Consider the following 24,611-nt stretch of genomic DNA (forward strand, 5'->3'; position numbering starts at 1 on the left):
AATTGTGTGGCCTTGGACAAGTTGCTAAAACTCTTTTAAGTTTCAATTTCTTTGTCTGTAAAATGGGATTGATAATACCTTAGAAAGGTATATCAGTTAAATGAGATAATGTGACAATACTTAGCACAGTGCTGAGCATCTAGTAAAGGCTTCTGATTGTTGTTACTAATACTAATAATATTATTATACTGTTGTATATTCAACCAACTGAATTTTATTCTTTCCGAATCTAGTGAAGTTAATTTGTGGTCAATATAATATGTAATTACTTTTTCTTCTAGGACAGTCTTACGAAATTCGAATGCTAGACAATAGGAAACTTGGAGAACTTCCAGAAATTAATGGCAAATTGGTGAAGGTAAAACGAATAAATCATTCTTCTGTACAATATTTTTTACTAATCCTTTTGGGATTTTAAATTTTGTTGTTGTTGTTGTTAATGTTCTTTTGCTTCCAATGGCTTAATGGTATCTCTTGCCTGCAGTAATTTGTTGGCAGAGTAGTAAGCTGATGTGTTATTTCTTTGGGGTCAGAGTAAGCCCCAGTATTCACATGAATTTTTCAGAGCTGCAGAAATAGAACGCTTACCACTCCCTGTCCAGGGTAATCACCCCTGGCTCAGTGAAGTTCTTTTGGGTGGAGTAAAGTAACCTCCTTGAGATCTTTAGAGAAGCCTCAGTATCTTTTTTGATACTTAGTCTTATAGCAAGGAAAACAGAAGCTACTTTGATGAAGAGCAGTTCTCTTAGTCTAGATTAACAGTTAGGATTTTGATAATTCACAGCACAGTTGAAACAGAGGAGTTTTGTCAAAAGGTAGTGGGAGGAATTAATAGGCACTTCTACAAAGTAAGAGTAACAAAAGGAAAGTTGATGGAAACAGGCTCTACCTACCCTCAGTGTTTACAGGTTGTATGGTGGGTTAGCAAGCAGGGGAGTTGGTGAGTTTTTCATATACATCTGAAGAGCTAAGCCAGATAGGCCGTGGTATAACAGAAGAGGCGTGCAGAAACGCTTCAGACAGGAGTACTTTATTCCTAGTTACCATCGGACTGAAGTTTAAGCCAAGTTTTAAATATGGTACCAGTTAATTATAAAGATTCTATCTGAGAAATTGGCTGGACCCGGTGGCTCACGCCTATAGTCCCAGCACTTTGAGAGGCTGAGGCGGGCGGGTCGCCTGAGGTTGGGAGTTTGAGACCAGCCTGACCAACATGGAGAAACCCTGTCTCTACAAAAAATACAAAATTAGTCAGGCGTGGTAGCACATGCCTGTAATCCCAGCTACTCAGGAGGCTGAGGCAGGAGAATTCCTTGAATCCGGGAGGTAGAGGTTGCGGTGAGCCGAGATCACACCATTGCACGCCAACCTGGGCAACAAGAGCAAAATCTGTTTCAAAAAAAAAAAAAGATTATATCTGAGAAATTATAAAATTTTATCCTGAAATAGCACTTAGTATGGTATGGGTTTTAGAGTGAAACAGATCTTAAGAAAAATAATTTTAGATTGCGTTTAGAAACCAACTGGCAGTGAGTCCTGCTAGTTTTTCTTTGTCAGCACTGATTTTCAAGAGGTCTTGTTATCATCTGATTTTGTTGTATCCTTTTAGAGTATATTCCGTGTGGTGTTCCATGACAGAAGGCTTCAGTACACTGAACATCAGCAGCTAGAGGGCTGGAGGTGGAACCGACCTGGAGACAGAATTCTTGACATAGGTGAGTTAAGAGAATCTGTTGCCTAGGAAATGCCTTTAGCTATGGACCCAGAGTTGGTTTTCTTTATTTGACATTTACCTTGATTCATATGCTTGAGAGGCTCAATTAGTATAAACCTTGAAATTATTTACTAAGCATAAAAAATTTTAAGTAATACAAGTTAAAATGATATCAAAATTGAAGTTGGAAGTGTAAACACTTTAGTTCCATAGCAACTATAGGTTGATTTTGTTGTTTTTTAAGTTGTGGTAAAATATGCATTACATAAAAGTTATCATTTTAACCAATTTTAAGTGGATAGTTCAGTAACATTAGGTACATTCACATTATTGTGTAACCATAACTATCATCCATCTCCAGAACTTTTCTCATCTGCAAAACCAGAAGTCTGTACCTGTTAAACAACAACTCCCCATTCTCCCTTCTTCATAGCCCCTGGTAACCACTATTCTCCTTTCTGTCTCTATGAATTGGACTACTAAGTACTGCATAAATGAAATCATGCAGTATTTGTCCTTTTGTGACTGGCATTTTTCACTTAGCATAATGTTTTCAAGGTTCATGGTATAGCATACATTAGCATTTCCTTCCCATGCAAGGCTGAATAATATTCCATTGTGTGTATATATCACACTTTGTTTATCCATTCATCCCATGATAGGCACTTAATTTGATTCCATTTCTTGGCTATTGTGAATAACGCTGCTATGAACATGGATGTACAAATATGTGTTTGAGTCTCTGCTTTTAATTCTTTTGGATACATATCCAGAAATGGAATTGCTGGGTCATATGGTAACTCTATCTTAGATTTTTTTTAGAAACCACTATATTGTTTTCCACAGTGACTACACATTTTACATTTCTACCAGCGGTACTCAAAGGTTCCAATTTCGGCCGGGCGTGGTGGCTCACGCCTGTAATCCCAAAACTTTGGGAGGCCAAGGTGGGCAGAACATGAGGTCAGGAAATCGAGACCATCCTGGCTAACACGGTGAAACCCCGTCTCCACTCAAAATACAAAGAAATTAGCCAGGCGTGGTGGCGGGCGCCTGTAGTCCCAGCTACCCAGGAGGCTGAGGCAGGAGAATGGTGTGAACCCGGGAGGCGGAGCTTGCAGTGAGCCAAGACCACGCCACTGCACTCCAGCCTGGGTGACAGAGCGAGACTCTCTCAAAAAAAAAAAAAAAAAAAGGTTCCAATTTCTCCAATCCTTGTCAACACTTGCTGCTTTCCTTTTTTTTTTTTTTTTTTTTTTCCTGAGATGGAGTTTTGCTCTTGTTGCCCAGGCTGGAGTGCAATGGCGCGATATCAACTCACCACAACCTCTGCCTCCCAGGTTCAAGTGATTCTCCTGCCTCAGCCTCCAAGTAGCTGGGATTACAGGCATGCACCACCACACCTAGCTAATTTTTGTATTTTTGGTAGAGACGGGGTTTCACCATGTTGGCCAGGGTAGTCTCAATCTCTTGACCTCTTGATCTGCCCGCCTCGGCCTCCCAAAGTGCTGGGATTACAAGCGTGAGCCACCACACCTGGCCTGTTGCTTTCTATTTTTTGATAATATCCATCCTGATGGTTGTGAAGTAGTATCTCATTGTGGTTTTGATTTGCATTTCCCTGGTGATAAGTGATGTCAAGCATCTTTGCATGTGCTTATTGGCCATTTATATATTTTCTTTCTTTCTTTATTTTTATTTATTTATTTATTTATTTTTGAGATGGAGTCTCCCTCTGTCGCCCAGGCTGGAGTGCAGTGGCATGATCTTGGCTTACTACAACTTCCACCTCCCGGGTTCAAGCGATTTTCCTGCCTCAGCCTCCTGAGTAGCTGGGATTACAGGTGCCCGCCACCACACCCAGCTAATTTTTGTGTTTTAGTAGAGACAGGGTTTTGCCATGTTGGCCAGGCTGGTCTCGAACTCCTGACCTCAGGTGATCCACCCGCCTTGGCCTCCCAAAGCGCTGGGATTACAGGTGTGAGCCAAGGCTCCTGGCCCGTCATTTATATATTTTCTTTGGAGAAATGTCTATTCAAGTCTTTTGCCCACTATCGAATTGGATTGTTTTGTTTTTTTTTGTTATTGATTTGAAAGAATTTTTTAAATATTCTGGATATTAACCCCATAGCAGATATATCACATGCAAATCTTTTCTGTTATTGTGTGGGTTGCTTTTTTACTATATTGATACTATCCTTTGATGCACTAAAGTTTTACATTGAGGTGGTCCAATTTATCTAATTTTTTTTAATTGCCTGTGCTTTTGGTGCCACATCCAAGAAATCATTGCCAAATTCAGTGCCAAGAAGCTTTTCCCATATGTTTTCTCCTAAGAGTTTTATAGTTTTAGGTCTTATATTCAGGTCACAGGTCCATTTTGAGTTCGTGTTTGTATATGGTACAACCATATACAAAAAAGGTTGTATGGTAAACCATATACAGAAAGAAGGGCCCAACTTCATTCTTTTGCATGTGGATACCCAGTTTTCTCCACACCGTTTGTTGAAAAGACTGTTCTTTCCCCCACTGAATGGTCTTGCACCCTTGTCAAAACTCATTTGACCATATATTTGAATACTTATTTGTAGGCTGTCTATTCTATTCCATTTGTTTAAATGTCTGTCTTTATGCCTATACCTCACTATTTTGCTAAGTGTAGCTTTATAGTCAGTTTGGAAGTCGTGAAGCATGAGACCTCCAACTTTGTTCTATTTCACCATTGTTTTGGCTGCTCAGGATCTGATATTTTGTTTTGCGTTTGTAAAGAGGGGCAGACTTTTTTCCCCAGCATGCTGAAAGTTCCTTCATTTTACTAGTGCCTGAGAACCAGGCACTATAAAGTGGGAGTTCTGGTATTAGAAGCTATGTCACTTGGTTTGCAGTTAAGTTGTGTCTTCCCACATTGCTACACAGAGTAGAATTTGTTTTTCCTAAGTCATAGGGTATAAAGGAAAGATCTTCACAAATACACATGCAGTCACTTTTCATGGTATCTGCATCTCTGATTTCTAATTGGTTAAAATTTCCTTTTGGTAAACATAGTTGTTAAGAAAAATTTAACTGCTACTAATTTTACCTGAGAAAATATTGGTTCTCATGCAGTGATCCTGATATCTGTATGATAAGTTGACCTTAAGATGAATCTAACACAACTAATATTGTGGAGTGGGACCCACTTGATGCTGTATTGTTTGAATCATTGATACCAAAACAGTAGTATAGTTAATACCACAGTTCTGATAATACATATTACCTGGCCTTAACTCCCCAGTTTGATCATTAATAGGAGAAATCAGGGAATGCTATTTGAATATCTGCTGTGTGGAATGGAAAGAAAAGTTCTACTCAAACCCATTAATTCTTGCTTCCCTTTTAAGTAAAGATTTGTCACTCTGTTATAGGATTATTTGATGACTTGGTAAGTCAGCATCAACCATCTTTTTTTTTTTTTTTTTTTTTTTTGAGACAGAGTCTTGCTCTGTCATCCAGGCTGGAGTACAATGGCATGATCTCGGCTCACTGCAACCTCTGTCTCCCGGGTTCAAGCCATTCTCATGCCTCAGACTCCTGAGTAGCTGGGATTATAGGCATCCACAACCACGCCCAGCTAATTTTTATATTTTTAGTAGAGACAAGTTTTCACCATGTTGGCCAGGCTGGTCTCGAACTCCTGACCTCAAATGATCCACCCGTCTTGGCCTCCCAAAGTACTGGGATTGCAGGCGTGAGCCACCATGCTTGGCCTGCATCAATCTTTATGTTAAAATTTTCCCACTTCCATTCGTGATATAATGCTTTCTACCTTCATATAGACACTCTGCTGCACCCCTTCAATAGCAATACTCTTAATGTGCTTTTGGCAATGAAACTAATTTTCAAACTGTAGTTGAAATAGATTATAAATTACAGTTTTCATGATAGTGTAGACTTAATCCACCTTAAATAGGATTTTAACAAATTAAAAGGAAACTGCCTTTAAATTGCCATATTTTAAGCTAGAAGGAGGATACTGAACATTCCCAACACAAAGAAATGACAGATGTGTGAGACAATGAATATGCTGATTACCCTGATCTGATCACTATGCATTATATGTATTGAAACATCACTATATAGCCCATGAATATGTACAATTATTATTTCTCAATTTAAAAATGATTTTTTTGTTTTTCGAGACAGTCTTGCTCTGTCACCCAGGCTGGAGCGCAATGGCACAATACTGGCTCACTGCAACCTCTGCCTCCCTGGTTCAAGCAGTTCTCTCTGCCTCAGCCTCTCAGGTAGCTGGGATTACAGATGCCCACTACCATGCCTGGCTAATTTTTGTATTTTTTAGTAGAGACGGGGTTTCGCCATGTTGGCCAGGCTGGTCTTGAACTCTTGACTTCAGGTGATCCGCTCACCTTGGCCTCCCAAAGTGCTGGGATAACAGGTGTAAGCCACCACGCCTGGCCTAAAAATAATTTTTTTTTTTTTTTTTTTTTTGAGATGAAGTCTTGCTTTGTCACCCAGGCTGGAGTGCAGTGGCTCGATCTCCGGCTCACTGCAACCTCCACCTCCCAGGTTCAAGCAATTCTTCTGCTTCAGCCTCCTGAGTAGCTGGGATTACAGGTGTGGGCCACCACGGCCGGCTAATTTTTGTATTTTTAGTAGAGATGAGGTTACGTCATGTTGGTCAGGCTGGTCTCGAACTCCTGACATCATGATCCGCCTGCCTTGGGCTCCCAAAGTGCTGGGATTACAGGTGTGAGCCACCGTGCCTGGCCAAATAATTTTTTTAATTGCCGTATTTTAAAAACTTTTTAAAGAGGAAAAAAGGTGCTCAGAAGCAAAGTACTTAAGTCAATTTTACTCTAATCAAATATTTTCATTGACAAAAAAGAAATTTAAGGTGTGGGCTGGGCACAGTGGCTCAAGCCTGTAATCCCAGCACTTTAGGAGGCCAAGCTGGGTGGATAACCTGAGGTCAGGAGTTTGAGAGCAGCATGGCCAACATGGTGAAACCCCATCTCTACTAAAGATACAAAAAAATTAGCCGGGCGTGGTGGCACGGGCCTGTAATCCCAGCTACTCAGGAGGCAGAGGCAGGAGGATCGCTTGAACCCAGGAGGCGGAGGTTGCAGTGAGCTGAGATGGTGCCACTGCACTCCAGGCCTGTTACCACTGCACTCCAGCTTGGGCAACAGAACAAGACTCCATAAAAAACAACAACAACGACAAAAAAAAAAACAAAGAAATTTAGGATGTGATATACAAAAATCTTGGTAGCTACATTGAGTAATATAAGAATCAATGCTTTCTTATTTAAAACTGAGTGGCCCTCAGAATTGTTCAATGATTACCATTTTGTTTCTCAGATATCCCAATGTCTGTGGGTATAATCGATCCTAGGGCTAATCCAACTCAACTAAATACAGTGGAGTTCCTGTGGGACCCTGCAAAGAGGACATCTGTGTTTATTCAGGTAAGGCGTTGCAGATAGGGTTCCAGTTTTGAAGAGCATCTCTCTTACTACCAGTTTATTTCTTAAAGGATAAAACATGTTAACTTTGAAATCTTTACAGGGTTCTAGCCTGACTGTCAAGCCCAGGCTCTTTAACCTGTGCCTGAGAGCATTGAGGAGTTTCTGAATTGCTCTTCTAATACCCCAGTTTATTTATTTGTGTCTCCCAAAATTGCTTGGTAATGGCTGCATAATATTTCATTTCTTGGTTGTACCATAATTTACATAACAATTATTTGGCAGTTAGATTGGCATAATTTTTTTGGGGGGGGACAGGGTCTCGGCTTTGTCTCCCAATCTGGAGTGGAGTGGTGCAATCTCGGCTCACTACAACCTCTGCCTTCCAGTTCAGGCGATTCTCTTGCCTCAGCCTCACCAGTAGCTGGGACTAGAGGCGCATGTCACCATGCCTGGCTAATTTTTGTATTTTTGGTAGGGGTGGGATTTCGCCATGCTAGCCAGGCTGGTCTTGAACTCCTGACCTCAGGTGATCCACCCACCTTGGCCTCCCAAAGTGCTGGGATTATAGGTGTGAGCCACCATGCCCGGCCTTGATTGGCCTGATTTTTTACTATTATCTGTGATGTTATTTTGAACATATTTATACTTAAAATTTGATTTGCGTATCTGATTATGTTCTTTGGGTAGAGTCCTTGAAAATCCTTATTTGTAGTAATTATAGTAACCACTAGTTTATTAATACTTCACATGAGATAGTCACTATGTTAAGTAAACACTTTATATATATGATTTTAAGACTTTCAGCTATAATCTTGTGGAGTAGTCAATCAGACAAGGTTCTTCTATTAAGATTCACCAGGCTGGGTGCCGTGGCTCACACCTGTAATCCCAGCACTTTGGGAGGCCAAGGCAGGCAGATCACCTGAGGTCAGGAGTTCGAGACCAGCCTGGCCAACATGGCGAAAACCTGTCTCTACTAAAAATGCAAAAATTAGCAGGGCGTGGTGGTGTGTGCCTGTAATCCCAGCTATTTGGGAGGCTGAGGCAAGAGAATTGCTTGAACCGGGGAGGTGGAGGTTGCGGTGAGCCGAGATTGTGCCATTGCATTCCAGCCTGGGTGACAAGAGCAAAACTTAGTCTCAAAAAAAAAAAAAAAAAAATTCACCAATCTTAGACTTTATGCAGTAGCCAAGCAAACCTTTTTCTCCACTATTGCTGTGAACTTTCATATTTACTATGTTCCCAGACTGGGTAGTGACTCCTCTTTCTACAATCTTCCTTAAAATTGAGGAAACTTTAACTAACATAAATCATTTCTCTTTTGCTAGCTCTGTGTTCTTTGAAGCAGTTAATGAATTTAGTTCCTCACAGTAGCTTTTGTTAGCATTAGATCTGTACTTTTATTTTGTTTGCATTTGTAAAGCATTTTTCTATTTCCTCTATCAGATTGTAAGTTCTTCAAGATCAAAAAGAGGAAAAGTGTTTTTTGTAGGTATTCATAATGCCTGGTAAAGGTTTTGCTGTTAATAGTTGCTAAAAAAAATACTGCCAACTGGTTTGGCTAGCTAGCGGTACTGAAGCCTTGCTGTTGTATTCTTTTCAGGTGCACTGTATTAGCACAGAGTTCACTATGAGGAAACATGGTGGAGAAAAGGGGGTGCCATTCCGAGTACAAATAGATACCTTCAAGGAGAATGAAAACGGGGAATATACTGAGCACTTACACTCGGCCAGCTGCCAGATCAAAGTTTTCAAGGTATTCCTGGGCAATGTGCTGGCCCTTGGATTCTTTTACCTTATCTTTCTATTTTAACATTAGTTACCAAGTCAGAAAATCAACTTGTCTTTTTTTGAAAACTCACACACACAAAAAAAGTCTAAGCTAGAGTCATTGAAATAATTACCAAGATGCCTGGTAAAGAAATTTACATGGTCGTAGGATAATAGGAACTTGGAAAAGAGGGCTAGAGGCAAGAACATGGATTCTCATTGAAAGCTCTTAAAGCCTATTGAAGTTACAAGCTCTTGTAAAGCTCACAAAAATTGACTAGTTTTGGTTATTTTCATACTTGATCTTTTCTTATTTGGTCTTATTTATTTATTTATTTTTGAGACTGGGTTTCATTTTGTCACCCAGGCTGGAGTGCAGTGGCGCAATCATAGTTTAACCTCCTGGGCTCAATCGATCTTCCTGCCTCAGCTTCCCCAGTAGGTGGGACTACAGGCATGTGCCACCACACCGGGCTAATTTTTGTATTTTTTATAGAGAGGGGGTCTTGCCATGTTGCCCAGGCTGGCCTTGAACTCCCGGGCTTAAGTTATCTGCCCTCCTTGGCCTCCCAAAGTACTAGGATTACAGGTGTAAGCCACTGTGCCCTAGCCAGGGTCCTGTTTATTTTTATCACATGAATAAATATGTTCTCATTGTAAGAGATTGAATAATACAGAGGTATTCATAGCAACACTGAAATTCTCCCTTTACTACTCTTACACTGACCCCCTCCACAACCTCTTCCCAGAGGAAACCACTGTCATAATTTCATAATTTCGTATGTGTTCTTCTACTTCCCTCTTCTTTTTTTTTTGAGTCGGAGTTTCACTCTGTCACCCAGGCTGGAATGCAGTGGTGCAGTGCCAGCTCACTGCAACCTCCGTCTCCTGGGTTCAAGCTGTTCTCATGCCTCAGCCTCCCCAGTACCTAGGACTACAGGCACACACCACCATGCCCAGCTAATTTTTTGTATTTTTAGTAGAGACAGGGTTTCGCCATGTTGGCCAGGCTGGTCTCGAACTCCTGACCTCAGGCAATCCGCCTGCCTCGGCCTCCCAAAGTGCTGGGATTACAGGCGTGAGCCACTGCGCCCAGCTCTTCTAGTTCCTTCCTATGCTTTTATACACACACATACATAGCTATATACATATTTTCTTTTACACATAAATGGGATTATACTATTTGAAATGTTTTGAGGCTAGGCACGGTGGCTCATGCCTGTAATCCCAGCACTTTGGGAGGCCGAGGTGGGCGGATCACAAGGTCAGGAGTTTAAGACCAGCCTGACCAAAATGGTGAAACCCCGTCTCTACTAAAGGTAAAAAATTAGCTGGGTGTGGTGGCGGACGCCTGTAGTCCCAGCTACTGGGGAGGCTGAGGCAGGAGAATAATTTGAACCCTGGAGGCAGAGGTTGCAGTGAGCCGAGATCTCGCCACCGCATTCCAGCTCGTGTGACAGGGTGAGACTCTGTCTCAAAAAAAAAGAAAGAAATGTTTTGAGACTTGATTTTTTTCAGTGAACTATGTGCTTTAGAGATCTTTCCATGTCAGTAGCTATAGATCTGATTCTTTTCAACTCCATCGAATATAAACATTTAAATTTCCTATTTTCAAACTTAAAGTGATGTGTCTTGCCTTTACATCACTGCACATACAATTTTGTTTCATACGTGAATATTTAAGTTTTTGGAAGCAATATTTTGGGTTAAAAGGTGAGTACCTGAATTTAAAACAAAATATTTTTCATTTCAGCCCAAAGGTGCAGACAGAAAGCAAAAAACGGATAGGGAAAAAATGGAGAAACGAACACCTCATGAAAAGGAGAAATATCAGCCTTCCTATGAGACAACCATACTCACAGAGGTAAAAAGATTTCTTTTGGTGACAATTTCAGTTCATAATTTTTAATCTTAAAAATTCATCACTTCCAAACTGGTCAGAATTTACTTCTCCTAAGCCTTGAGGGGCACAGTATCACATGGATTCTGTGTCCAGTGGCCTTAACAGGAAGATTGCTTTAGAATTTGGCACGAACCATGCCACTGTCTCTGTGTCCAAGTTATCTTTCCCCAAATTACTCTGGTTTGGTTTGGTTTGCTGCAGGAGCTATTGTGGTGTTCTTTGCTTTGTATACATAAGCACATCTCTTGCCCAAATAGAATTCAGTTTCATCTTGGGCATAAACCACCTTCAATTTTAGGAAGAGCTGTGTGCTGCCTTTGGTTCTGGAACCCACTTATAACCAACAAAAATGGCCCGGGACTGCAGTTTTCTAGACGTATTTCTTTTTAGAAGTCCTATTCCCAGCAGGCCTCCACAGGCTCCAAGATGGCGGAAAGAGAAGCAGTGTTCTCTATTGCTTATGGGAGTCTCTGAGGAATTAAGATTTACTAATCAAGATGTGCTATTCAAGTAACAATGTTTTAGTCAAATCCTGGGGTCATATGTGCTTGTTCATTATCTAACATATCCTTTGTTTTTAGTGTTCTCCATGGCCTGAGATCACGTATGTCAATAACTCCCCATCACCTGGCTTCAACAGTTCCCATAGCAGTTTTTCTCTTGGGGAAGGGTAAGTCTGGGAAATAAAATTGGCTTGTATTTGTCCAAAATATATATTCTTTCATTACCTGTTCATAAACAAGATCTTTTTAAATCAATAAGTATATCTATTTGGTCGTTCTTTGATGGATTTATATATTAACTGAGATTTGGAGTAGCTTCAAAAGAGATCGAAAGAGTTTTATATAGCCCTTTCTTCTCTTTGTGTTCTCCCCTCTCCCTCCTCCTCGTCTTTTTTCCCCCCACTAGAAAGTAGCATTTATGGTCAATTTTTAGTGGTTCAGGGACTGATGATCTGGGCTTTTTGCCTCTCCCTATTACTGCACATCTTGTGGTTATTTCATTTCCTGATCATACTTGCACCAGACAGTGGTCTTTGGGAACTGGAAACAATTGTACAAACACTAAAATTTGTTTTGTTACTTGTTAGGAATACTTCTAACACCTAATTATTATGAATCTTTGATAATTGGGGAAATAAGTTTGAAGATGATGGCTAAAATGAAGTTTTGGAATTATTTATGGGATACATTTAATCTTGCCTTATTATCTTTTACCATAAGAGATAATTGAAAGTTGGTACAGATGCCTACTCCAATTTTAAAAAGTAGCTGTATTATAGTCTGAGCATTTAACATGTATTTCACATAGCCATATTGAAACTTGAAATAGTTAGGCTACCAAATGTGCGAGTGTATTGTTTGGTTGCAATGTTTGTGGTTTTGGATTTATTTAGGCTCTTTGTCTGACCTACTTTTTAAAGTATTTAATTAAGGTAGCTTAAATATTTAAAACGTAACAATTAAGAATAAAAGTAGGTATTAGTTGTAGAAGGAATACATATAAGTAGGGCCCTAAGATAAGTTAATTACTAAGTTCGAATACCAAATTTGAATTTTGCAGCTAAGGCTAAAAAAGGAAAAACATCTTTTTTTAAAAGAAAAAAAAATCTTAACATCCACATAGATGATACATTCTACTTATAGGTAATTCCAAATATGATATAGGGTTTAAGAGCTGTGTTTAAAAATTTTTCTCTTCTCTTTGTCATGTACTTCATACTAGTTAAACTTTTTCTTCCATAAAAGTAGGCATTAGGGAAGAGGGACAATTCGTAGACAAAGAACGTATAAAGAAAAACAGGCTGGGCGCGGTGGCTCACACCTGCAATCCCAGCACTTTGGGAGGCCGAGGTGGGCAGATTACGATGTCAGGAGTTCGAGACCAGCCTGGCCAACATGGTGAAACCCTGTCTCTACTAAAAATAAAAAAAATTAGCCAGGTGTGGCGGCGGGCGCCTGTAATCCCAGCTACTTGGGAGGCTGAGGCAGGAGAATCGCTTGAAACCAGAGGGCAGAGGTTGCAGTGAGCTGACATCATGCCACTGCACTCCAGCCTGGGCAAACGAGTGAAACTCCGTCTCAAAAAAAAAAGAAAAAGAAAAACTGGAGTGTGGAGATAACCCTTGGATCATAAATTAGGCAGCACTAATTTTTGGGGCTACTTTAAAAATAATTTTTTTTGCCGGGCGCGGTGGCTCACGCCTGTAATCCCAGCACTTTGGGAGGTGGAGGCGGGCGAATCACAAGGTCAGGAGATCGAGACCATCCTGGCTAACACGGTGAAACCCTGTCTCTACTAAAAATACAAAAAAATTAGCTGGGTGTAGTGGCAGGCGCCTGTAGTCCCAGCTACTCAGGAGGCTGAGGCAGGAGAATGGCATGAACCCGGGAGGCAGAGCTTGCAGTGGGCCAAGATCATGCCACTGCACTCCAGCCTGGGCAAGAGAGCGAGACTCTGTCTCAAAAAAAAAAAAAATTGTTTTTTATTTTAAATCTGTGTGATGATATTGCATTGCATAAATTTTCTTCCAATATTTTTCTTGTATATGTGTGCATATTTATGTATTTCCTACAGTAGTAATGTATTGATAAAATTTTTTATCCTGATATTTTTCATTTTATTTTTAAATTTTTTTCTTGATAATTATTCTTTCATAATTTTTCATCTTAGTAAATTTATGGTTAAATATTTTTATGCCATAATTTATCTCATCAGTCCCAATTTATTGAAATGTTGATATTTTCTTCAGTTTCCTCAATAATAAGAAAATATTGCTAATGACATAGTTTCTCCTCCTCCTCATAAAGTCTTTAGGTTAAACTAATAGAAAATTAAAGTATTGGGTCAAAGAATAAGAATGTGTTATGAGAGAGCACAGATTTTTCTTTAATCTCTAGCATGAGATTTATTGTGAAGCTGAGGAATGAAATAATGAGCCCCAGCATGTGTCATGGACTCATCCTTTCATTTTAAATGTTTCTTTAGAAATGGTTCACCAAACCACCAGCCAGAGCCACCCCCTCCAGTCACAGATGTAAGTCTAAAGTTGAATGTCAGTTACTTGCAATGTCTGGTAATACTTTGATGACTGTCCAATTCAGTAGAAATGCCCAACTTTTAGGGAGTATTATTCATTCATTCATTAAACAAACATTTATTGAATTTTGACTATGAACCAGATACTGTGCTAGGGACTAAAGATATGAAACAAGTAATGCAGGACCCTTCCATTTGAGCAGCTTACAGTCTAGTGGGGAAGAAAAGGATGGAACTCCTTGAGCATCTTGCATGGTTGGAGAAAGAGAAAACAACTTTCACAAACTAGGCCTGAGTATGGGGTTGTGTGGGGTGTTTGGCTATGTGTTACCTAATGGGGTAACAGACAAACCTATTTGGTTACCTAAAAAACGTGCTCTCCCTTTCAGAACCTCTTACCAACAACCACACCTCAGGAAGCTCAGCAGTGGTTGCATCGAAATCGTTTTTCTACATTCACAAGGCTTTTCACAAACTTCTCAGGTTAAATTTTATTTTTCTTTTGTTTTCCCTAGCATGAAATTTTCCTTTGCATTCTAGGGCCTCCTGGTATCCATGGGAGAGTTGTGTGTGTGTATATGTGTATGAGAGATCTTACTGCATTTTTCTGATGAAATGAATTTCATAGAACCCTTAAGACTTTCTCACTAGCTGCAGCTGTGCTGTGAAATACTTAAAAACAAACACTTTTCAGTTTAAATTCAATTTAATTTAAAAATGCTTATTTCATACAACACTTTTTAAAATGTATATTTCGTAGAGTTTTATCAAGGGGGCATTTGCAGGTAGTCTGAAATTTTCCCCTTGATATCACTATAATTTATTTCATTTACACAATACACTTTTATTTAGCTTTTTTTTCTTTTTCTTTGAGATGGAATCTCACTCTGTCACCCAGGCTGGAGTGCAGTTGCATGATCTCGGCTCACTGCAACCTCCGTCTCCCAGGTTCAAGCGATTCTCCTGCCTTAGCCTCCTGATTAGCTGGAATTATAGGCGCCTACCATCACACCCAGCTAATTTATGTATTTTTAGTAGAGACAGGGTTTCACCATATTGGCCAGGCTGGTCTCGAACTCCTGACCTCAAGTGATCCACCCTTCTTGGCCTCCCAAAGTGCTGGGATTACAGGTATGAGCTGCGGCACCTGGCCTATTTAGCACTTTTTGATGTGGTAGGAATACACAAATGGATGAGGCATACTTCCTGATCAAATGGCCCATTAATCATCTGGTATCCAAAAAAAAAAAAGGCACCGAAACAAAACACAACTAATCAAATCAAAATAAAACTCTGAAAAAACGATAAATAGTTGTGATTTTGTAGATAAGTGTTCTGATAGTGACAGTAAGATGCTCATGGGAGGATTGGTGTTAGGGAACATGTGTGACACATGAGGTGAATCCAGGATTTATTTATATATTTATTTTTTGAGACGGAGTCTCACTGTCACCCAGGCTGGAGTGCAGAAGCACAATCTTAGCTTACTGCAACCTCTACCTCCTGGGTTCAAGCGATTCTCCTGCCTCAGCCCCCGAGTAGCTGGGATTACAGGCACCCACCACCACACCTGACTAATTTTTGTATTTTTAATAGAGACAGGGTCTCACCATGTTGGCCAGGCTGGTCTCGAACTCCTGACCTCAAATGATCCACCCTCCTCGACATCCCAAAGTGCTGGGATTACAGGCGTGAGTCACTGCTCCTGGCCCAGGATTTTTTTTTTTAAGAGATAGGGTCTTGCTATGTTACCCACGCCTAACAGTCTTGAACTCCTAACAGTCGATTGGCCTCAACAATCCTCCTACCTCAGCTTCTCGAGTAGCTGGGACTACAGGCATGTTGTGCCCAGCTTAGATAGTGGAAGGTTATTTCAGGCAGAAAGAACAACTTGCTCATTAGACATCATCAGTATGATGAAAGCATAGGGTTAAGTGGGGAGGTTAATTGGGGGGAATTGAGACGGGAGAGGAGCTAGGAGCCAGGTCATGAAGGGCCTTATATGCCATGAAGAAAATTATGGATTGTAACATTCTGGTAATGAGGTGTCCTTATAATACAGCCCATTTTAATAGTCATTAACAAAGAGAATCTTTGCCTTTATCATCCATTTTCTTATATTTATTCCAGGGGCAGATTTATTGAAATTAACTAGAGATGATGTGATCCAAATCTGTGGCCCTGCAGATGGAATCAGACTTTTTAATGCATTAAAAGGCCGGTATGTAATTAGTGTTAAAATATCAATAAGGTTGGGATTCCAAATGGATTTGGATTCAGGAATTCTTCACAATACTCTACACAGCTAAATACACCTTCTCAAAACATTTCTTTTAAATGTCAGCTATGTACCAAATAAAGATTTTAGAAAAATGTTTTCTTGCACTTTGTCCAAGGAATTCCCCATGATATTCCATTTTTCATTTCCAGGTGAATGAATTTTCCAATGAAAATTCATCATCCTTTTCATGAGCCAGGTACTATTGTAGGCTCTGGGAATATTAATATATTGGTGAGCAAAACAGGGTGCCCATTGTTAGGGAGTTTACTTTCTAATGGGGAGTAAGATAATAAATATTGTGGATAGTGATAAGAGCTTTGAAGAAAAACAAAACAAATAAGCAAAAAACAAGGTTGTGGGCTATAGGGTGCCCAGAATATGGTCAGGAAGGGCCTCTCCAAGGAGGGGATATTTAAGCTGAGTTCTGAGAAGGATGCAGCTCTGGAGTCACAGGAAGGGAGACTGTTCTAGGCAGAAGGAACAACAGGTGCAAAGGTCCCAAGTTGGTTTTAACTGGAGAAGTGGTCATTCTTAAATGTGGGTGGGAATTACTTTTTTTAAATTTTTTTGAAAACAGAGTCTCACTCTTTCACCCAGGCTGGAGTACAGTGGAGCAATCTTGGCTCACTGCAAGCTCCACCTCCCGGGTTCACGCCATTCTCCTGCCTCAGCCTCCCGAGTAGCTGGGACTACAGGCGCCCGCCACCATGCCCAGCTAATTTTTTGTATTTTTTAGTAGAGACAGGGTTTCACCGTGTTAGCCAGGATGGTCTCGATCTCCTGATCTCGTGATCCGCCCGCCTTGGCCTCCCAAAGTGCTGGGATTACAGGCGTGAGCCACCGCGCCTGGCAAATGTGGGTAGGAAGTGTCTGCCTGCAATTGTTAAAATACATAGTAATTTGTGGTCCTTTTTTGGGATTTACAATTTTAAATAGGTAGTAGTAACATTGATGAAAAAAGCATTTAGGTCAATGGCAACAGAACTAAATCAGTGACTACACAGTAAAACAGAGTGCGCAGTATTTATTTTTGGTTTGCTTTTGTTTTGGGGTTTTTTTCTTGAGACAGGGTCTTGCTCTGTCACCCAGCCTGGAGTGCAGCAATGCAATCATGGCTCACTGCAGCCTCGATTTCCTGGGCTCAAGCCATCCTCCTGCCTAGATCCCTGAGCAGCTGGGACTACAGGCACGCACCACCACGCCCGCCTAATTTTGTACTTTTTGTAGAGGCGGGGTTTTGCCGTGTTCCCCTGGCTGGTCTCAAACTCCTGAGCTCAAGCAATCCTTCTGACTCGCCTTCCTAAAGTGCTGGGATTACAGATGTGAGCCACTGTGCCTGGTCATATTTGTTTTTGTCTACATCATAAGGGATGTTGAATCTTGGAAAATTTTAAGGAAGGAAGTGAAATTAGGGGTTGATGACTTGTGGAAAAATAATTGATCTTTCATTTTTTCAAGCATATTATCTAAAGGGTGTTTAGAAATTGGAAGGAGTAAGATGATCAGATCAAGAGGTAGTTGAATACCTTTCTCTAAGAAGAACAGAGAAAGGACTTAGGCTAGTTAGGAGAAGGTAATGAGAGAAATAAGATGATCTAGTTTACTGTGTTGGCATTTTTTAGTAAAAAGTATATCTTGAACCTGACCCATTAGACAGTGGCTTTTATATTTTGACTATTTCTAACTTTTACACCAAAGGCCACAAACTCAAATGACTATAGAGTACATACGGGTAATGTAAGTGAATGGCAGTCAAGACTGGGGTATAGTGAAGAATATATGCATCATGTAAGAAGAATGGCTGATTGTTTTCATGTGAGAATGCGGGCCTAAGATTGCTAGATCTGAGTCTTCAGGAAAAACCAAAAGTTTAGAGGTTTATATGATGTCTCATATTGGAACTAATTCCACTTAAGGAAAAAAAAACCCTACTACTGGGGAACTAATAAAACATAGCAAATTAATTGCATTTGGCCAATGAGCTTCCAATTTTCATCTGCTCTATACGATTAATGTAGAAACACAATTTCTCCCTTCTTTTTATTGTGCTTACCATAAAGAATGTAAGACTAATTAGTCTTTTTCCTCCCCTTAGGATGGTGCGTCCAAGGTTAACCATTTATGTTTGTCAGGAATCACTGCAGTTGAGGGAGCAGCAACAACAGCAGCAGCAACAGCAGCAGAAGCATGAGGATGGAGACTCAAATGGTACTTTCTTCGGTAGGTTGTTCTGGACACACCAGGACAGATATGAAGAAAGGTGAAGAGATAACTTATGGGCATGTGTGATGGGAAACTATCAAACAGCAGATTTAGTATTTGCTAGAAGTAACAATAATCACTAGCATTTATTAAGTTCCTAATACATGGCAGGTGCCATTCTTTTTTTTTTTTTTTTTTTGAGACAGAGTCTCACTCAGTTACCCAGGCTGAAGTACAGTGGCGCAATCATGACTCATTGCAGCCTTGACCACCTGGGCTCAAGTGATTCTCTCCCCTCAGCCTACCGAGTAGCTAGAACTATAGCTACTCGTTTGCCTAATTGTTTTATTTTTTGTAGAGATGGGATCTCCCTATGTTGCCCAGGCTGGTCTTGAACTCCTGGGCTCAAGCGATCTCCCTGCCTCAGCCTCCCAAATTGCTGGGACTATAGGTGTAAACCACTACACCCAGCCAGGTGCTATTCTTAACACTTTTTATATGCTTTAATATTTACAACTAATATCTCCTCTTTGTGGAGGATTTTACTGTTATCTCCGGTATTTATGCAAGAAAAATCAGGCCTAGGAATGTTAAATAACTTGCCCTAGGTCACACAGCTGCAAGTGGTTGAGCCAGGATTTGAACGTAGGCAGTGTGATTTCTGAGTCCTTCAGAAAAGTGGGCATTCCTAGTGATCAAGTTACCTGTAAGAGTGGACAAACTTTGTACTGACTGCTGTTGCTCTCTCCCTTTTGCAGTTTACCATGCTATCTATCTAGAAGAACTGACAGCTGTTGAATTGACAGAAAAAATTGCTCAGCTTTTCAGCATTTCCCCTTGCCAGATCAGCCAGATTTACAAGCAGGGGCCAACAGGAATTCATGTGCTCATCAGTGATGAGGTAGATTTTTCAGTACAGTTGAATTACCAGATGATGATTAATTTGTCAGTGCATGGAGCAAGAGCAGTTCTCCTGGGGCAGAGTGTTCTGTTTTCTAGATCAGAGGGTTTCATACTTTTTTGCTTGCTTTCCTCCTAATTTTTTTTTTTTTTTGAAACAGTCTCTCTCTGTTGCCCAGGCCGGAGTGCAGTGGCCCAATCTCAGGTCACTGCAACCTCCTCCTCCTGGGTTCAAGTGATTCTCCTGTCTCAGCCTCCTGAATAGTGGGAATTACAGGCGTGCGCCACCACGCCTGGCTAATTTTTGTATTTTTAGTAGAGATGGGGTTTTGCCATGTTGGCCAGGTTGGTCTCAAACTCCTGGCCTCAAGTGATCCACCTGCCTCGGCCTCCCAAAGTGGTGGGATTACAGATGTGAGCCACTGCGCCTGGTCCTAAAATATTTTAAAAACCACATATTCCCATGCACATTTTTAGGTTGACTTAAAATTTTTTGTTAAAGTTTAAATAGTTGTAAAAGATGTCATTTCTGGGCATATATAATGACATTTTTAAGTGAAATGGTTACATCATTATTCTAATTGCGTCCCATGTAACCTTAATACAAAAATGATTTAATACCACCACCATCCATTAAAAAAAAATACATGATTGTGCTTTTCTTTAACAGTTAGAATTCTTATACTATTCCTCTGTTTCCTTGAACTCTTATTTTCATTTACTTCCCCCGTTGAATTTTATCTTACTGTAACTTTTTTTTTTTGAGAGAGTGTCACTCTGTCGCCCAGGCTGTTGTGCGGTGGTGTGATCTCGGCTCACTGCAACCCCGCCTCCTAGGTTCAAGCGATTCTCCTGCCTCAGCCTCCCAGGTAGCTGGTATTACAGGCACCCACCACCATGCCTGGCTAATTTTTGTATTTTTAGTAGAGGCTGGGTTTCACCATGTGGCCAGTCTGGTCTCGAACTCCTGGCCTCAAGTGATCAACCCGCCTCAGCCCTCCGAAGTGCTGGGATTACAGATGTGAACCACCACGCCTGGCCATCTTACCATAACATATTTTTATGCACAAACATCTTTTATTGATTATCCTACTATATTTGTTTGAAATAAAGTTTTTAAATAAAAATTTAAAAATTATTATAATGGAATTATCATAATTATACAATTGATTAAAATAATGTAAATATGCTACATGTTTTAATAAGTAATTATTAAAGATTAAGAAGGCTGCCCAAGCGCAATGGCTCATGCCTGTAAACCCAGCACTTTGGGAGGCTGAGACGGGTGGATCACAAGGTCAGAAGTTCAAGACCATCGTGTCCAAGATGGTGAAACCCCATCTCTACTAAAAATACAAAAATTAGCTGGGCATGATGGCAGGTGCCTATAATCCCAGCTACTTGGGAGGCTGAGGCAGAGAACTGCTTGAACCCGAGAGACAGAGGTTGCGGTGAGCCAAGATTGCGCCACCGCACTCCAGCCTAGGCGACAGAGCGAGACTTCATCCAAAAAAAGAAAAAAAGAAGGCCAGGCGCAGTGGCTCACACCTGTAATCCCAGCACTTTGGGAGGCTGAGGCAAGCAGATCACCTGAGGTCGGGAGTTTGACCAACATAGAGAAACCCTGCCTCTACTAAAATACAAAATTAGCCGGGTGTGGTGGCACGTGCCTATAATCCCACCTACTCAGGAGGCTGAGGCAGGAGAATCCCTTGAACCCAGGAGGCGGAGGTTGCGGTGAGCCGAGATGGGGGCATTGCACTCCAGCCTGGGCAACAAGAGCAAAACTCTGTCTCAGAAGAAAAAAAAAAAATTAAGAAAAAAATTATTACAGGTATATCTATGAATGAGTTCAATGAAATTGTTTCCTTCCCTACCCATACCCTTGCACATAATCATTTCCTTTGTAGATGAATACTGCCTATTGATTGCTAGAATGACACAGGATTTCAGCATCAATTCCATTCTGTTTTTTTCCTCTAGATATAAATGCTGAGGGACTTGATTCCCATAAATTGATAGGAATGGATGGAATTTTGTAATGACAATGTCATTAGATTATACTTCAGAATTATATACCAGAAATTACATAGTGATATTATCAAAAAATCATTTTGAATCCTCTATCTTACAACAATTTGTGATTAGGTTACTCTTTAATTCTGGTGAAAGGAAAGAGTTAGAAACCATGTGGCTCATAAAAGGGTCTATTGCTCAGTTATTAGCGTTCACCTTCGCCATTCCACTTTGCCACCTGAAGCTTTCACATCATGGGCCACCTTATTAGGATCCTGGGAGGGTGAAACTCATGCCTTTATCTTGGGAGAAGGGAGTTTATCCCTGGGAGAAGGGAGTTTGAGAAGGGAAGGTGGGGAAGGAAAATTAAAGAGGTTTTAGGAAAGAGCACATATGGGAGTTGAAGACACGGAAGTCAGTTCTCCTGTATGCACATATTAGTGTCCGTGTGCTCCTTGGAGAGTCTTGGAGTTAACCCAGGGAAATGCATACCAGGCTTTAAAACAACTCTTCTAATCTGGTTAGTTTTTTAATATTTAAAAACCAAACGGGAGGGGAGGAAAAAACTTTTATGATCCTAGATATTCAAGAAATACATTATTTGTGACCTGTAAAGCCTCCCATATAAATCCCTCTGGATGTGGGGTAGTCCTTAGGGACACAGGAATATAAAGGGGTTATTTTTCATTTAAATAATCACAAATTTTCTTGCATTTTTCAGATGATACAGAACTTTCAGGAAGAAGCATGTTTTATTCTGGACACAATGAAAGGTAATAGTAAGACAAACATCTTTCTCTAAGCAGTTTAACAGCTTTACTACTACTAGGCAAAGTACATACTTCTTTGAGGAGAGATAGGAAAAGTAACCATATTTGGGTAAAGAAAGTGACAATATTAGAGATTGTTCCTTTTTTTAAGTTGGCTTTTTTTTTTTTTTTTTTTTGAAACAGAGTCTCGATCTGTTGCCCAGGCTGGAGTGGCATGATCTCGGCTCACTACAACCTTCGCCTCCCAAGTTCAAGTGATTCTCCTCCCTCAGCCTCCCAAGTAGCTGGGATTACAGGCACGTGCCACCATGTCTGGCTAATTTTTGTATTTTTAGTAGAGATGGGTTTCACCTTGTTGGCCAGGCTGGTCTCGAACTCCTGACCTCAAGCGATCCACCCACCTTGGCCTCCCAAAGTGCTGGGATTATAGACATGAGCCACTGTGCCCGGCCCGGCTTTTTGCCATTCTCTTCCATCTTCCATTACAGATGAGGAAATTGAGGCATGTTGTTTTTATAATGCATTTTTTTTTGAGACAGAATTTCGCTCTTGTTGCCCAAGCTGGAGTCCAGTGGCGTGATCTCAGCTCACTGCAACCTCCACCTCCCTTTTCTCCCCTTCTCACGAGAATCTTACCATACTTTTTTTCTCCTGCTGTGTTTTAGAGGTGACTAAAGATGATTCTCTCTCTCTCTTTTTTTTAACAGCAGAAACCAATGATAGCTATCATATCATACTGAAGTAGGAGTGTGGCGTTTTGTGCCCAGTGGCTGCTGCTTCCTTCACCTCTGAAAACGGCCCTCTTGAAGGGGGATATGAATGGAGATTTGAAGGTCTGCAAGAACCTGACTCATCTGACTGTGTGTGGAGGAGTCCAGGCCATGGAGGCAGAATCCTGGCCCTCTGTGTTGGCCCAAGCTCTTGTGGCACACACAGATTACTGCCCAACATGCAGTTCTGCAGCTGTTTTAGTTAAACTTTCTGGACCTTGTTGTTGTTGAATATCAGTAGAAACTCTACATAATTTAGAGTGTATGTAGGGCATAATGATGATGGGAATTGTGTGATGTTTAACAGGAAGATCTTAAATTTTGTGATATGGAGCCCTGTAATTTTTTTCTTATATAAAAATGGGTGTCTATATTCATAAGACTAGGTCTTCAATCTCTTTGTACTGGTCTCAAATGTACTGGTATCTCTGCTTTTTGCCATCGTTTGTCCCTGAAAACTTTATCAGTGAGGAGAAATACAGAGACAGAATTTTCCTTTTGGTTCCCCTGTAATACCACAACTAATAGTATTTTCAGCTAACATTTATTGACCAGGCAGTGTGATAAATTTTTTGAATGACCATCTTGTTTAACCCCCTAATCACACTATCTGAAGTAGGTGCTATAGTGACCCCCAACCGAAGATGAGGAAATGGAGACACACAGTGGCTAAGTAGCTTGCTAGGTGCCAGGAGCTGGCAGGCAGTGATGCTGAAATCCAAACCAGGCAATCTGGCCCTCCTTATTCACCCTCTCATACCACCAGTGCCACCCATTATAACCTGTGTTCACTTCGCTTATTACTGTGGCCCTTCTGGTGACTACGACATAACACTGAGTATGAACTGAGGAATTAACCACTGAAAGAGACAAAGCACACCTAAATAATGATGAACAAATCAAGACCTACAAAAAATGAACACATAGATGCTTTTTAAGTGTCATTAGTTATCGGAATCAAAGAATTTGAGGTGGTGACAACTGGGGATTATCTGTAACTCCCCAAATTTACTGTTCTTGAATGACATTCTCAAACTATTTATTAATGAGTTAGTCTCATCCCTGCTTTCTGTTTCCTCTCTCTGCATCTTCTCTTGGCATAGGAAGTTATTTTACTCATGCTGTGTTTTTTAATATAAGCTTTACAAAAAAAGATGCATTCCCTTCCTGTTCACACTCTTACCATGTTTTTGTTCTTCCTTAAGAATGATTGTGTGTGTGTGTGTGTGTGTAAGTGTGTAAGTGTAACATCATGGGTTTTCTTTCTTCACTTGTAAAGTTTTATCTAGAAATACTTTTACAGGTTATGTTGAGGTACACAAAGATAATGTTCTAAGATTGTGTATTGGATTTGGATTTGTGTGTGTGTGTGTGTGTGTGTTTAAAGCATTTGATAAGGTTTAAATGTTTTTTATACAGAGATTTTTGTTCATTAAACTCAATCTGCATCATGGTCTAATTTCTCTTGATTTGAAACAAATTGAAAACTTTGAAACCAAAAAATTAAGTCAATGACTTGTTTAAAACTGACCTGAGCAACTTGTTATATTACACCAAAATGCTTCTTAGTGAATGATTACCAGGTGTCTCCATTTTGAGGAGGAGACATATCTGGTTGTCTTATATTCCTAGTACTGGTTCTCAACCTCAGTTCTTTCCTCAGCAGGCTGCTATTGGTTTGGATTTTTTTTTTTTTTTTTTTTTTTATGTCTAGGTGTTTGGGTAGGAAAGTTGGACTAGATGCCTTTTTCTTTTTTCTTTTTTTAATATAGAAATGAG

At 40.4% G+C, this 24,611-nt stretch overlaps 1 protein-coding gene across 12 annotated transcripts in view; it reads left to right on the forward strand.

The window, feature by feature from the left end:
• TFCP2 (transcription factor CP2) overlaps positions 1-24,285 on the forward strand; it is a 79,403-nt gene extending 55,118 nt beyond the window's left edge. For 3 of the 12 annotated variants that reach the window (XM_054663338.2, XM_063786665.1, XM_001149970.6), the window contains 13 exons: positions 282-358; positions 1,610-1,715; positions 7,075-7,181; positions 8,785-8,937; positions 10,705-10,815; positions 11,436-11,524; positions 13,843-13,891; positions 14,283-14,376; positions 16,024-16,114; positions 18,270-18,394; positions 19,135-19,277; positions 22,014-22,065; positions 22,770-24,285. In XM_054663338.2, coding sequence (XP_054519313.1) covers positions 282-358; positions 1,610-1,715; positions 7,075-7,181; positions 8,785-8,937; positions 10,705-10,815; positions 11,436-11,524; positions 13,843-13,891; positions 14,283-14,376; positions 16,024-16,114; positions 18,270-18,394; positions 19,135-19,277; positions 22,014-22,065; positions 22,770-22,807 — 1,235 coding nt within the window. In that variant the 3' untranslated portion in view covers positions 22,808-24,285. The remainder of the gene's footprint in view (positions 1-281; positions 359-1,609; positions 1,716-7,074; positions 7,182-8,784; positions 8,938-10,704; positions 10,816-11,435; positions 11,525-13,842; positions 13,892-14,282; positions 14,377-16,023; positions 16,115-18,269; positions 18,395-19,134; positions 19,278-22,013; positions 22,066-22,769) is intronic. The other 9 variants (XM_016923386.4, XM_054663339.2, XM_016923388.4 and 6 more) reach the window with 5 other exon arrangements.
• The last annotated feature ends 326 nt before the right edge of the window (positions 24,286-24,611 follow it).

The sequence above is a fragment of the Pan troglodytes genome, chromosome 10 (assembly GCF_028858775.2).
Source record: "Pan troglodytes isolate AG18354 chromosome 10, NHGRI_mPanTro3-v2.0_pri, whole genome shotgun sequence".
NCBI lineage: Eukaryota > Metazoa > Chordata > Mammalia > Primates > Hominidae > Pan > Pan troglodytes.